The sequence below is a fragment of the Saccopteryx bilineata genome, chromosome 6, assembly GCF_036850765.1.
Source record: "Saccopteryx bilineata isolate mSacBil1 chromosome 6, mSacBil1_pri_phased_curated, whole genome shotgun sequence".
Classification (NCBI taxonomy): domain Eukaryota; kingdom Metazoa; phylum Chordata; class Mammalia; order Chiroptera; family Emballonuridae; genus Saccopteryx; species Saccopteryx bilineata.
Genome location: NC_089495.1, coordinates 192,370,042 through 192,384,669, shown reverse-complemented (window position 1 = coordinate 192,384,669; position 14,628 = coordinate 192,370,042). Strand labels below are relative to the sequence as shown.

Below are 14,628 nucleotides of genomic sequence, written 5' to 3'. Positions count from 1 at the left end.
TTATCTATTGATTTGAGGGAGAGAGAAACATTGACTTTTCTACTTATCCATGCATACACTGGTTGATCATTGCATGTGCCCTGACCAGGGATCAAACTGAACCCACAATTTTGGTGTACTGGGAAGACACTCGAGCCAACTGAGCAACCTGGCCAGGGCTGTACACTTCTTAATGTAAGTTTAAGGAAGATATAAAACAATACCTGAAATCTCATGCTCTCTTTTCATCCCAGTTGCTAAAGCTCTGCAGGAGTTTGACTTGGCCTTAAGAGGAAAGAAGAAAAGGAAGAAGTTTATGAAGGATGCCAAGAAAAAGGGGGAAATGACAGTGAGTGGCCACCCCTCTGGAGTTGGGTCCCTTCCCAGTGGAATGGGTCAGGGCTGCCCAGTCTGTTCTATACTCACACATTATCCTCTCTCCAGGCAGAGGAAAGATCCCAATTCGAAATTCTCAAGGCACAGATGTTTGCTGAGCGGCTGGCCAAGAGGAATCGCAGAGCCAAGCGGGCCCGAGCAATACCTGAGGAGGAGCCAGCCACAGGCCCTGGTAGGCATATGGGGAGCCCACAGGAGCTAGTAGGAAGGTTCTCCCTGAAACCTGTGCTTATGGTCAGGGAGAAAATTGGAGGGATGATGATAAGAGCCCATGCTTTTTTTTTTTAAGAGCCCACACATTTTGAATAATGAGTAAGTACTAGTGTATACAACTATACCTTTATTGGCTTCAAGTGGTGAAACCCTGTGATTAGTGGGAATAACTAGGATTTGAAACCAGGGCTTTTGGACTCTGGAGCCTAAGTCCTTACCAGTTGCCACTTGGAGGAGCAGGTCAGGGCAGAATGAAGTGAAAATGGTCTTTGGCCCATTTCACGTTTAAGTGGTCTATTTAACTTTGGACCTGCAGTCATTCTTTGGAGTGGCTCCTTCACACCTGGTACTTCTGATTCCTTATCCCTTTCCTGCCAGGATCTGATGTCTTGCCTTCATGTCAATAGGTCATCAGTCCAGAGCATCCACTGAACGTGGAACCATGACCCTGAGCTTAAGGGAAGTTTAGGAGCTTGGGCCTAAGAGGACCTATTTAACCTATTTTCTCTGTACACAGCCAAGAAGCAGAAACAGGTGAAGAAATCTGTATTTGATGAGGAACTCACCAACACAAGCAAGAAGGCCCTGAAACAGTATCGAGCTGGGTAGGGTTTTCAAATCATCCTAGAGCTCTTGATATTTTGATGAAAGCTATGAAACCTCTCTCCCTCCGTACCCACTCCCAAGTCTCATAAACCTATAGCTTTATAATATATAATATCCAGGGCTTCTTTCTGCCTGCCTTCCCACCAGCCCATCTGTGGAGCCCAGGGTGAGAACAGGAGAAAACAGGTGTTAAAGCCCTTTTGCCTTGTAGGTAAAATGGCACATTTTTGGTTAAGAAGTAGAGCTTTTCCTCAGGAGAGAGAGAACCCCAAAGGATCCTGGTTTGTTCTTAGGACTGTGTTGTCCACCCCTCCTCTTGCCAGTCCCCTGGGTCTGGGTTGGGGTGGGCATAGACCACACTCCCCAAGTAGTTTTATTATGTACATGAGAAGGGAGGGCCTCTTCCAGTCTTGTTTTAACCTTCTCATGAACATAATAAAAAGCCCTGACTTCCACAAACTGATATCAAGTGGAAACACACACAGGCTGAGAACCTCAGGACCTGAAAATGATTCATCCATTGATCCTGCTGCTTCGTGTGGGAGCTGGATGGGATGGAGGTGAGACCACCCACTTTTCCAACAGCTTGCCATTTCAACATCTCATCTTCTCTCACCCACAGCCCCTCCTTTGAAGAAAGAAAACAGTTAGGCTTGCCCCATCAGAAACGAGGAGGAAACTTTAAATCAAAATCCAGGTAGTATTTGCAGTTTTGGAGGACCAAAGGCTATGACTATTTGGGATTGGAGAAGAAAACTTTCATGGGAAAAAAGCTCCTCCTTTCTCTTTCTGCCTTTGGGGGTTGGTCTTTTACTTTGCTGATTTTTTAAAAGAATTAAATTTATTGAGGTAACACTGATTAATATACTGCTCACAAAAATTAGGGGATATTTAAAAAAATATGAAGTGATTAAAAAAACATTTGATTTTATTAAACAAGAACATCAGAAAAGCAAACAAGTCAAAGAAAGTTGTTTGATGATGCAAATGAGATGCAAAACCAACTTTTATTTCATTGGTGAAAATGCACTATATAAAAGGCTGAAAGTACTGGAGTATCTGCTGTATTCCCTAATTTTTTTATTTTATTTTTATTTTTTTTGTTCTTTTTTTTTTTTTTTTTTTTTTTTTTTCATTTTTCTGAAGCTGGAAACAGGGAGAGACAGTCAGACAGACTCCCGCATGCGCCCGACCGGGATCCACCCGGTACGCCCACCAGGGGCGACGCTCTGCCCACCAGGGGGCGATGCTCTGCCCATCCTGGGTGTCGCCATATTGCGACCAGAGCCACTCTAGCGCCTGGGGCAGAGGCCAAGGAGCCATCCCCAGCGCCCGGGCCATCTTTGCTCCAATGGAGCCTCGGCTGCGGGAGGGGAAGAGAGAGACAGAGAGGAAAGTGCGGCGGAGGGGTGGAGAAGCAAATGGGCGCTTCTCCTGTATGCCCTGGCCGGGAATCGAACCCGGGTCCTCCGCACGCTAGGCCGACGCTCTACCGCTGAGCCAACCGGCCAGGGCTTTTTTTTGTTCTTTTCTGAAGCTGGAAACGGGGAGACAGTCAGACAGACTCCCACATGCGCCCGACCGGGATCCACCCGGCACGCCCACCAGGGGCGTCGCTTTGCCGCGACCAGAGCCACTCTAGCGCCTGGGGCAGAGGCCAAGGAGCCATCCCCAGCGCCCGGGCCATCTTTGCTCCAGTGGAGCCTTGGCTACGGGAGGGGAAGAGAGAGACAGAGAGGAAGGAGGGGGTGGGGGGTGGAGAGGCAAATGGGCACCTCTCCTATGTCCCCTGGCCGGGAATCGAACCCGGGTCCCCCCGCACGCCAGGCCGACGCTCTACTGCTGAGCCAACCGGCCAGGGCCGCGTATTCCCTAATTTTTGTGAGCAGTGTATGTTTCAGATGTACCATTCTATACTACCTTTACTGTGTTATTGCATTGTGTGCTCAGCACCCAAAGTTCAGTCTCCTTTCATAACCATATAGATGACTCCCTCTGATTTTCTTAATAGGTACAAGAGGAGGAAATAGCTGTGGTGGCCTGAAGAAGTTTGTGGGGTGGCCTTTAGATCCCTTCCTTGTGGGAATTCATCCCGGCTTAATCTTGTCTCCATTTGTAAAAAAAATTCTTTTAAAACTTTAAGAAGTCTGTGTGATTTGTACATTAAATAAGAAAAATGTCAGCCAGCCAAGGCTCCCTCTAGCTGATGAACTTTTACATAAAGAATATTCTGGCCCTGGCCTGTTGGCTCAGTGGTAGAGCGTCGGCCTGGCGTGCAGGAGTCTCGAGTTCAATTCCCGGCCAGGGCACACAGGAGAAGCACCCATCTGCTTCTCCACCCCTCCCCCTCTCCTTCCCCTCCCGCAGCCAAGGCTCCATTGGAGCAAAGATGGCCCGGGCGCTGAGGATGGCTCTGTGGCTTCTGCCTCAGGCGCTAGAATGGCTCTGGATGCAACAGAATGATGCCCCAGAGGGGCAGAGCATCTCCCCCTGGTGGGCATGCCGGGTGGATCCCGGTCGGGCGCATGCGGGAGTCTGTCTGATTGCCTCCCCCCATTTCCAGCTTCGGAAAAATGAAAAGAAAAAAAAAAAATCTGCCTGACCAGGCAGTGGCGCAATGGGCAATGGATAGAACGTCAGACTGGGACATGGAAGACCCAGATTCAAAACCTTGAGGTTGCCTGACCAGGTGGTGGCACAGTAGATAGAGCGTCGGACTGGGATGAGGAGGACCTAGGTTCGAGACCTTGAGGTCGCCAGCTTGAGTGTGGGCTCATCTGGTTTGAGCAAAACTCACTAGCTTGGACCCAAGGTCGCTGGCTCGAACAAGGGGTACTCGGTCTGCTGAAGGCCCACAGTCAGGGCACATATAAAGCAATCAATGAGCAACTAAGGTGTCGCAACGAAAAACTGATGATTGATGCTTCTCATCTCTCTCCGTTCCTGTCTGTCCCTCTATCCCTCTCTCTGACTCTCTCTGTAAAAAACAAACAAAAAACCCAAATCACAAACAAAACCCTGAGGTTGCTTGAGCGCAGGCTCATCAGCTTGAGTGTGGGGTCACTGGTTTGAACCCAAAGGTTGCTGGCTTGAGCCCAAGGTTGCAGGCTTGAGCAAGGGGTCACTCGCTCTGCTGTAGCCCAACACCCCTCCCCCCGCACCCCCCAACCGTCAAGGCACATATGAGAAAGCAGTCCATGAACTAAGCAGCCACAACGAAGAATTGATGCTTCTCATTTCTCTCCCTTCCTATCTGTCCCTCTCTCTCTGTCAAGAAAATAAATTTTGAGGCCCTGGCAAGGTTGCTTAGTGGGTAGAGCATCATTCTGGTGCTCTGAGGTCACAGGTTCAATCCCTGGTCAGAGTATATGAGAAGCAGCCAATGAGTGCACAACTAAATGGAGCAAGTAAATAGGACGAATTGATGCTTCTCTCACACACTCCCTTTCTTTCTCCCTTCCTCTGTCAAATCAATGGAAAATTAAAATATGTGCGCACACACACACACCAAATGGATTAAGTATTTTGGGGGCAGGGGGAAGAAACCAATCTAATTGTGTATTTTATTCCTGTCTCTTCCCTCAATAGCAGTCTGCCCCTAGTGCATTAGCTTGGCACTTCCATATGTAGTTGGGATGCATCTTTGTGCCTGTATGTAGAGAAGCTAGATGTGGAGGAAATTCTTACTAGTTCTCTTCTGTTGTCCTAGGACTAAAAGCTGTCATTTAACACCTGTGTACAACTGATTTTCAACCTTTTTACACTTGGGACCAGTGAAAATAGAATTATTTTGGGGACCACTAAGGCAGAAATCACTCTGAGCATATTGAGTCTATAAATTTCATACAACATCAGGGTGGTATGAAGTTAACCTAACTCTTTCATAGACCAAAATGAAATTTACGGCAGACCAGTCTGGACGAGTGGCTGAAAAACACTGGTTTACCAGACATTTTGTATACTGAGCACTGTCTCATTTAATTTGCTACACTCCTAAAAGGCAAGTACTATTATCCCCATTTTTCAGATAAACAGACTTGGAGAGATGGAGTAACTTTCCATTGCAGTTGGGAATTCAGGTTTGGTAACCAAGGTCTACCGGAATTCATATCCTAACTCTTCACTACGGTGTGAAGTGCTATTAAAGAGATGGAGCTTGGCCCTGGCCGGTTGGCTCAGTGGTAGAGTGTCGGCCTGGCGTGCAGGAGTACCGGGTTCAATGCCTGGTCAGGGCACACAGGAGAAGCGCCCATCTGCTTCTCCACCCCTCTACCTCTCCTTCCTCTTTGTCTCTCTCTTCCCCTCCCGCAGCTGAGGCTCCACTGGAGCAAAAGATGGCCCGGGCACTGGGGATGGCCCCATGGCCTCTGTGCCGGGTGGATCCCGGTCGGGCACATGCGGGAGTCTGTCTGACTGCCTCCCCGTTTCCAGCTTCAGAAAAATACAAAAAAGAAAAGAGAGATGGAGCTCAAAGGGCATAGTAGCTCCTTGTTGCAAAACAACAGCTTTTACCCTATAAAATGGTGGCTCTCATCCTTTTCTGAATCACTGGTCCCTCTGAGAATTAGATGAAAGTCAGGGGCACCCCTTGAAAAAATTGTTCATAGTTTATGTCATATAATTTCAAGAACTATATAGACCCCCCCCACACACACACACACTCAGCTAAAAAATTATATTATCTAGTAGCATATACCCTCAACTTTGAAGACTGTGCTCAAGGTAATTTATTTAGGCTCCACCTAACAGTTGAAACACAGATTTCAAATTCAGTAAATAACGGCACAACTGCAAGATGGAATTGTGGATCAGACTCACATCTGTATGTGCTTACAGAAAGATCCCCAAGTTAGGTCATCAGGCTAAAAAAGCCAGTGCAGAACATTTTTCTTAAGGGCTATACATTGCTTATGCGTAGGTTATCTCTGGGAGGATCCATGAAGCTATTAACGTTGCCTCTGGGCAAAGGAACTTCCAAGTATATATCTATATATATATACACATACACACCCTTCTGTGTAAGCTGAAAAATTATTTTTACCATGAGTAAAAATGGGCTTACTAGCTAATTAAAAACCCCAAACTACAGAAACAAAACTGCCTCTATTCTCTTCCTTACTATCTCAAGCCACCTAAGCTGCTTCTAATTTAAGGATAAAAAAGGACCACTGCTTTCTTGCAATCATCATTTTTATTCATTAGCTTTAGAGGCTAAAGTGCATAGTAAAGACAAAAAAGGAAATGCATACAAAGGAGATGTTTTTCTTGCCAACATTAGAAAGACCTGAGATGCCTAAGTGTCTGTTCTAGGGAACACTGGACTGAGGAATCTATACAGGAGGCGGGCCTCGGGCTGGCTTCTGGCATGGGTCTAGGGCCTGCAGAAGCTGCTGGCATGCTAACCCTGCCCAGGCAAAAGCTGCAATAGATGGTGCTGGGATAAAGGGTCACACTTTGGACAGGTGCTGCTGATACCAAATGTCAGTTCCATTCGGGACCCCAGGGAACCAGCACTGCTACAGAACCCTTCCTGTTCCAGGCAAAGAAACCTCAACCATCCCAAAGTACAAGTGACAGGTAAGGGTATGGGGATCACGCCTTAGCCTGGCTTTCTTGCGAAAGTGCCCAGCTGTGGGTCACTTTTCCCACTCTCAGTGAATATGTAACTGGGTCAGGATTGGTCAGTGAAGTCTTTGTCTTGTTACTACATGCCTCCATCTTCTGGAGTGAGGGTGCCCAAGGAGAAGGTCAGGAGGGATTTTTGTGCTCCTTGAAGGATAAGCAGTTCACAAACAACTCCCATGAGCCTCCATTTATTAGAATGAAAGTTAGCCTGCAAGTTAAGGCCTGGCACTTAGAATGAGTCTGCTTTACTGAGCTCACACTCTGCTCGTGGAGCACTGCAGAAAAAACATCTGACCAAGTAAGACCCAGACATTCCACTAGGTAGCCCTAGGTGGAAGCCACAAACATGCTCCAAGGAATCTGTTCCCCAACTTGCAGGAGAGAAAAAGAGAAATCTGTTACCTTTGCTCTCAGTTCTGGAGGTAAAGTGCTTACTCTAGCGCAGGGGTAAATCTAGAAATAAATGTGGGCAAGCCCTAAAAGTGGATCCTTAAATAGGTGCTAAGACTAATGGACAATAAAAACAAACTTCAGTTCCGTCATAAGGGAGCCTTCCCCAGCGGAAAGTGGCTAGGGCTAAAGGCAGCGGTGCCATCTTCCTACATCATCCTTTGGATCTCTTCAAAGTTCATCAGGTTGTTGGCCGTGTCAGACCAGGCAGCATGCTGAGCTCCATCCATCTCAGAAGCAAGTTGGTTGCTCCTTTCCAGAGTATGATTTATGCCCCCAATCACTTCCTTACAGTCAGGACATGTGCCCCTTTGCATGGCTCCCCCACAATCGGTAATCACATAGATGTGGCCATTGGGGCACTTGAACCAGTGGCCAGGAGGAAGACCTATAGCTTTGACAATCTGTACACGCTCCTCCTCTGAGATGCCCAGGCCAGAGCAGGGAAGGGTGGCTTTCAGAGACTCCATTTTTTTCTGCACAAGCTGTTCATCCTCCTGGGTGAACTTACATGTACTTTCAAGAATCTTGCGGACACTGGAGACCTCTTCTGCTATGGCACCACTCATTTTCCCTTCTGCCATCTTGCAGCGAATCAGGAGGTTCACCAGGTACGTGAGCCTCTGGATTTCATTTTGGAGATCATCCAATTCCTGGCTGGTAAAGCTCAAACGCTCCTTGGCTAGCCACTGATGGACCTCATCTAGTCGAGTCCTCACTCTCCTTTGTTCTGAGAAATGCACCTTTTTCAGGGAATCGTACAGTCCAGCCAAGTAATCATAGAAGCTGATATAATTCTCAACAAGGCCCAGGTCCTTCACTGACAGGTTTTTCTGGGCCAGTTTCTCCATCAACATCAGGAAGTCTAGAGGAAGTAGCTGGTGGAGGAGGCTCTTGCTCTCCAGCATAGCCTTAAGTCGTTCCTGGCTAGTTGCGATTTTCCCTGCTGAACCCTGGATCTTTTCTTTGACTATTTCAATTTCTTCTAGCCGCTGTTTGATGCTGGTTCCATACCTCAGGTTTTTGCGAATGGGCACCTGGCAGATAGGGCAGACCTTCAATCTGATGGCAACTTCATCATCCTGCTCATTCATGTAGCGGTCCAGGCCTTGCACCTCAAAGATATGGTTGCAATCTTCTAGCTGCACAAAGCGGGCATCAGGCTCATCCTCAAAACCAAAGAAAATCTGAGTGACTTCTTCCTGGTGGCAGACACGGCACTTCTTGGGGCATGGCTCCCCACACAAACCAATGCAAGGGTGGCCACAAGTCAGCAGCTTAGTACAAGGCACGTAGCATGGGGGTCGGTTGCAGGGCTCAGAGCAGAGTTTGGTGCACTGGTAATGCTGGCAGCGCCAAACACAAGGCTCCACGCAGGGGCTGCACAATTCCCCACACTTCTTCTTGCACTGGCTGTGGACACAGCGGTTCTGACAGGTCCGCTGGCAGGGTGGGCACTCGCCAATGCATGGCTCCTGGCACTTGTGTGAGCAGATGAGCAGACGCTTGCAGGGCTTCTGACAGCGATCATGAAAGCGCCCTTCAAAGCAGCTGTGGCAGGAGCCAGGGCAAGGATGTCCGCAGTCTAAGAATGCACCACACTTGGTGGTGCACTTGACTGGTAGGTCATACTTAAGGTCTTCCACATTACCGCACTTAATCTTTTGATTGTGCCCACACTTGAGTTTTACGGTGACCATTTCTGAACACAACCGCACACAGAGCTCACCACATGGGTGGCTGCATCTGTGCCCACATTTCAGAACCTTGGGGCAAGGCTCTTGGCAGCAGAATGCTGACTCAGGCACAGAACAAGGGACCATTTGTTCATGGCCACACCGAAGAATGATTTTGGGCACCTTCACCTGACAAGGCTGACATTCCTGGAAGCAAACAAGGGGACACCGATGCCCATCTTGGCAGATAATCTTCTGGCATGGCTTCATACACTGAAACTCCTTGTGCAAGGAGTCATAGGGGTGGCAGGCACGGGTGCAGACATGCCCACAGCCCAGTCGGAACTCACATGGTAGGTTGCAGCCTCCTTCGGGCACTTTTTGGAAGTCAGAAGCTTTGGATACTAAAGTGTGGGTATTAGGGTGGTTCTGGCAGCACAGCCGGAGCGTTTGGCCTATTTGATTGTTCTCTCGAAGGGTATGGATGATCTTGCTCCACAAGGGTACCTTGGCCAGCATCTGCAGGTTTCCGATGCAGTACATCCCCTTCTTGGCGCGGGACAGGGCCACACAGATGCGATTGGATATCTGGAGAAAACCCACCTTGCCTTCCTGGTTGCTGCGCACTAGTGAGAGGAGGATAATGTCATTCTCTTCCCCTTGATATTTGTCTACCACATGGACCTTGACACCAGCAAATGTCTTAGCTGGCATGAGTTTGCGTAGGCAGAACAGTTGCCCAGTATAGGTGGTAAGGATGGTGATCTGGGAGGGCAGGTATTCCTGACACAGGAAGTACTTGCACAGTTCCACCACAAAGTGAGCCTCATGCTGGTTCTGGTGGCTTTTGCCTTCTTGGATTTCCTGTTCAGAAAAGTTGTGTTCTACAAAGAAAAGATTGGAAGAGACCCCCTAGAAATGAAAAGAAGTGAAGTGTTACAAAGTTCACTCATGGAAGTTTTTTCTGTGTCACAATTGTTGAGTTCTGACCCCGTTCCAGAGAAAAAGACCTTGAAGGCTTTTTGTATATGCTGTACAAATCTTTAATTCTGTAGTCACTATGTACTTTGTTTTGGGGCACTGGCAAATAGTGAAATGAATGAAGAATTCATGTTTACTTTAGTTTTCATAATACTTGTTTGATATTAGTATTTATAACAGCCTTCCACATTCCAATGACTATAGTTCAGGGAACAAGCAGCAGCTATGATGATGAAGATGAGAGAGGTACAGTGTTGACTGCTTTACATATCTTATCTCCTTTAATCCAAAAATGTAATGAGGCAGCAGCCATTATTCTCTCTGCATAGAAGACCCTAACATTCAGAATAGGTATATAACTGCTAAAATATTCCACAGCTACTAACTGGCAGAGCTGGGATTCAAATCCCAGGTCTGCATTCTCAAATTCTATAATTTTCCTCCTCTTTTAATTTATTTAATTTATTTTAACTTTTTGCTTAGTTTTTTTTGTTTTTTAAATTTATTCATTTTAGAGAGGGGAGGGAGAGAGAGAGAGAGAGAGAGAGAGGAGAGACAGAGAGAGAGAAGGGGGGAGGAGCTGGAAGCATCAACTCCCGTATGTGCCTTGACCAGGCAAGCCCAGGGTTTCGAACCGGCGAACTCAGCATTTCCAGGTCGACGCTTTATCCACTGCGCCACCACAGGTCAGGCTATTTATTTTATTTTTAATTTTTATTTTTTTACAGAGACAGAGAGAGAGTCAGAGAGAGGGACAGATAGACAGGAATGGAGAGAGATGAGAAGCATCAATCATTAGTTTTTCTTTTTTTTTTCTTTTGTATTTTTCTGAAGTTGGAAACAGGGAGGCAGTCAGACAGACTCCTGCATGCTCCTGCCCGGGATCCACCCGCCATGCCCACCAGGGGGCGATGCTCCGCCCATCTGGGGTGTTGCTCCGTTGCAACCAGAGCCATTCTAGCACCTGAGGCAGAGGCCATAGAGACATCCTCAGCACCCGGGCCAACTTTGGTCCAATGGAGCCTTGGCTGCGGGAGGGGAAGAGAGAGACAGAGAGGAAGGAGAGGGGGAGGGGTGGAGAAACAGATGGGCGCTTCTCCTGTGTGCCCTGGCCAGGAATCGAACCTGGGACTCCTGCTCACCAGGCCGATGCTCTACCACTGAGCCAACTGGCCAGGGCTCAATCATTAGTTTTTTATTGCGCGTTGCAACACCTTAGTTGTTCACTGATTGCTTTCTCATATGTGCCTTGACCACGGGCCTTCAGCAGACCGAGTATCCCCTTGCTGGAGCCAGCGATCTTGGGTTCAAGCTGGTGGGCTTTTTGCTCAAACCAGATAAGCCTGCGCTCAAGCTGGCGACCTTGGGGTCTCAAACCCAGGTCCTCTGCATCCCAGTCCAACGCTTTATCCACTGCACCACCGCCTGGTCAGGCCCCTTTTTATTTTTAATTTAATTTTATTTTTTGCTATTTTTCTGAAGAAGTGGGGAGGCAGAGACAGATTCCCACATGCACCCTACCGGGATCCACCTGACAAGCACACTAGGGGGCAATGCTCTGTCCATCTGGGGTGTTGCTCTGTTGCAACCAGAGCCATTCTAGCGCCTGAGGCAGAGGCCATGGAGCCATCCTCAGCGCCTGGGCCAACTTTGCTCCAATGGAGCCTTGGCTGCAGGAGGGGAAGAGAGAGATAAAGGAGAGAGGGGCCCTGGCCGGTTGGCTCAGTGGTAGAGCGTCAGCCTGGCGTGCAGAAGTCCCGGGTTCAATTCCCAGCCAGGGCACACAGCAGAAGCACCCATCTGCTTCTCCACCCCTCCCCCTCTCCTTCCTCTCTGTCTCTCTCTTCTCCTCCTGCAGCCAAGACTCCACTGGAGCAAAGATGGCCTGGGCGCTGGGGATGGCTCCTTGGCCTCTGCCCCAGGCGCTAGAGTGGCTCTGGTCGCAACAGAATGATGCCCTGGAAGGGCAGAGCATCTCCCCCTGGTGGGCAGAGTGTCACCCCCTGGTGGGCGTGCTGGGTGGATCCCAGTCGGGCGCATGCGGGACTCTGTCTGACTGTCTCTCCCCGTTTCTAGCTTCAGAAAAATACAAAAAAGAAAAAAGAAAAAAAAGAAAAAAAAAAGAAAAAGGACAGAGAGAACGGCGGAGAAGCAGATGGGTGCTTCTCCTGTGTGCTCTGGCCAGGAATCAAACCTGGGATATCCATATGCAGGGCTGACACTATACTGAGCAAACTGGCCAGGGCCTATGGTCCTCCTCTTAAAACCAGCTTTTAGGTCCTGGCTGATGGCTCAGTGAAGAGAGTGTTGACCTGACATATGGACGTCCTGGGTTTAATTCCTGGTCAAGGCACACAGGAGAAACGACCACCTGCTTCTCCTTCCCTTCCCCTTTCTTTCCTGCAGCTAGTGGCTTGATTGATTCATGCAGGGCCCTAGGTGCTGAGGATAGCTCAGTATTCAAGCATCAGCCCAAGATGGGGTTGCTGGGTGAATCCCAGTTTGGGTGCATACAGGAATCTGCCTCACTATCTCCCTCTTTCTCACCTTAAAAAAAGAAAAAAGAAAAAAAAAAGCCCATCTATTAAAGAAGCTGGCTTGGCCTGACCTGGCAGTAGTGCAGTGGATAGTGTCAGACTGGGATGCAGAGGACCCAGGTTTGAAACCCCAAGGTCACTGGCTTGAGCACGGGGTTGCTAACTTGAGCGTAGGATCATAGACATGATCCCATGGTTGCTGGCTTGAGCCCAAAGTCACTGGCTTGAGCAAGGGGTCACTCACTCTGCTGGAGCCCCCCAGTCAAGGCACATATGAAAAAGCAATCAATGAGCAACTAAAGAGCTTAAATGAAGAATTGATCCTTCTCATCTCTACTGTCTGTCCCCCTCTGTCTCTCTCTGTCTCTGTCCAAAAAAAAAAAAGTAATAAAGAAGCTGGCTTGGCCCTGACTTGACTCAGTCAGTTATGAGGGTCATCCTGATACAATAAGGTTGCGGGTTCAATCTCCGGTCAGGGCACACACAGGAAGCAACTAAGGAATGCATGACTCAGTGGAACAACAAATGAATGCTTCTGTTCCCCCTCCCCCCTTCCTCTCTGTCTCTCTAGAAATCAATAAAAAGAAAAATAATTAAGCCCTGACTGGATAGCTCAGCTGGTTTGAGTGTTGTTCCGGAGTGTAGAGGTTGCCAGTTCAATTCCCCTGTCAGGGCACATACAGGAGCAGCTTGATATTCCTGTGTCTCTCTCTTTCCAAAAAAATATAGAAAAATAAAAAAGCTGGCTCTATTCCCTTCTGAAACCCTTTTTCATCCTGAAGAAAAATATATCTTGCTAGGTTGCTGACAGCAGCATAAAAAGATCAGGAAGGGCAGCCTCACCTTAATCTTCTCATATTTGAGAACAGAGGGATGATTCTCCAGATCCTGGTAAATGTGGGGTGTCAAAAGCTGGGCAATTTCAGGGCGCATACGGTGCTGAAACAGGACATGTATGTCATTAGAAACGTGGGCATTTAAGCACTGTTTTCTAAAGAGTGAGGTACTGGTGGAAAATCTGGGGAAGTAATATTTGAAAACAGTAATAGGAAGAAAAGAGCAGAATGTAAATAGCTCCTTCATCCAACACAAATGCAACACAAGCTGATCTTGTGGTGTTTTAAAACAAAACAAAGTAAGTCTAACAGTCATTTCATTACTAAACCAGTTTCATTTTTATGAGAACTTTCGTGCTGGCAGTTAGCAGGCAGCACTTCCTAGACATTTCACAGGAACAGAGGCCTAGCTTCTCACCTGGTAATTCAGACGGACAAAAGGAATGTTTACTTTCACTAGCCGTTCAAAGAGGGACACCTCCAGGTTGAAATTCTTGGCCAGATCATATACGTTGGCACTGGGGCGCAGCTGAGAAAAGAAACATGGCTGAGAATTCTCCACTGAAATCCATGTATCCACCCATCCACTCCGTCCAATGTTTTTTAAGTTCCTTCTATACGCCAGGCACTGCTCTAGGGGCTGACAGTCTAAGACTAGACTGACAAGGGCCAGGAAGGCAAGAAATAATGGTTATATGACAGAGTGCTCAGGGGTGTAGATTCTTTAGTTAGGCCTCTCTGAATAGTGATATGAGGCAATGCCGGTATACAAGAAGTTGCCAGTTATTTGAAAAGCAAGCTGTGAGAGAGGGCAGAAAGGACGGAGTAGCACAGCAGAGAAGATGGTGGTATGAAGTGAGTCAAATAGGTTGAACTCTGAGACTACTGGCCACTTTAAGAAGCTTTATTTTTATATTAAGTGCAGTGGGAAACCACTGGAGAATTCTGACCTGGGAGTGACACGATCTGATTTACTTTCCAAAAAAAATTCACATTGGTACCTTTATTAAGAATGGACTAGAGCAGGCGTCCCCAAACTACTGCCCGTGGGCTGCATGCGGCCCCCTGAGGCCATTTATCCAGACCCTGCTGCACTTCCAGAAGGGGCCCCTTTTTCATTGGTGGTCAGTGAGAGGGGCACTGTATGTGGCGGCCCTCCAACGGTCTGAGGGACAGTGAACTGGCCCCTGTGTAAAGAGTTTGGGGGCCTCTGGACTAGAGGGTGACAAAAATGGAAATGGGACAGAAAACATAGTATTACAAAAGTCCACTTAAAAAGTCACAGTGGTTAAGAAAAGCAGCAGAGGGAACAGATGAAATGGATGATGC

At 47.9% G+C, this 14,628-nt stretch overlaps 2 protein-coding genes across 2 annotated transcripts in view; one reads left to right on the top strand and one right to left on the bottom strand.

The window, feature by feature from the left end:
* Nucleotides 1–3,339, top strand: part of DDX27 (DEAD-box helicase 27) — a 29,252-nt gene extending 25,913 nt beyond the window's left edge. The window contains exons 17-21 of the mRNA XM_066235335.1: nucleotides 234–328; nucleotides 424–547; nucleotides 1,106–1,193; nucleotides 1,817–1,891; nucleotides 3,206–3,339. Coding sequence (XP_066091432.1) covers nucleotides 234–328; nucleotides 424–547; nucleotides 1,106–1,193; nucleotides 1,817–1,891; nucleotides 3,206–3,224 — 401 coding nt within the window. The 3' untranslated portion in view covers nucleotides 3,225–3,339. The remainder of the gene's footprint in view (nucleotides 1–233; nucleotides 329–423; nucleotides 548–1,105; nucleotides 1,194–1,816; nucleotides 1,892–3,205) is intronic.
* A 3,027-nt stretch (nucleotides 3,340–6,366) lies between these two features.
* Nucleotides 6,367–14,628, bottom strand: part of ZNFX1 (zinc finger NFX1-type containing 1) — a 44,652-nt gene continuing 36,390 nt past the window's right edge. Inside the window, exons 12-14 of the mRNA XM_066237320.1 lie at nucleotides 13,718–13,828; nucleotides 13,307–13,402; nucleotides 6,367–9,857 (exon numbers count right to left, since the gene is read on the bottom strand). Coding sequence (XP_066093417.1) covers nucleotides 7,419–9,857; nucleotides 13,307–13,402; nucleotides 13,718–13,828 — 2,646 coding nt within the window. The 3' untranslated portion in view covers nucleotides 6,367–7,418. The remainder of the gene's footprint in view (nucleotides 9,858–13,306; nucleotides 13,403–13,717; nucleotides 13,829–14,628) is intronic.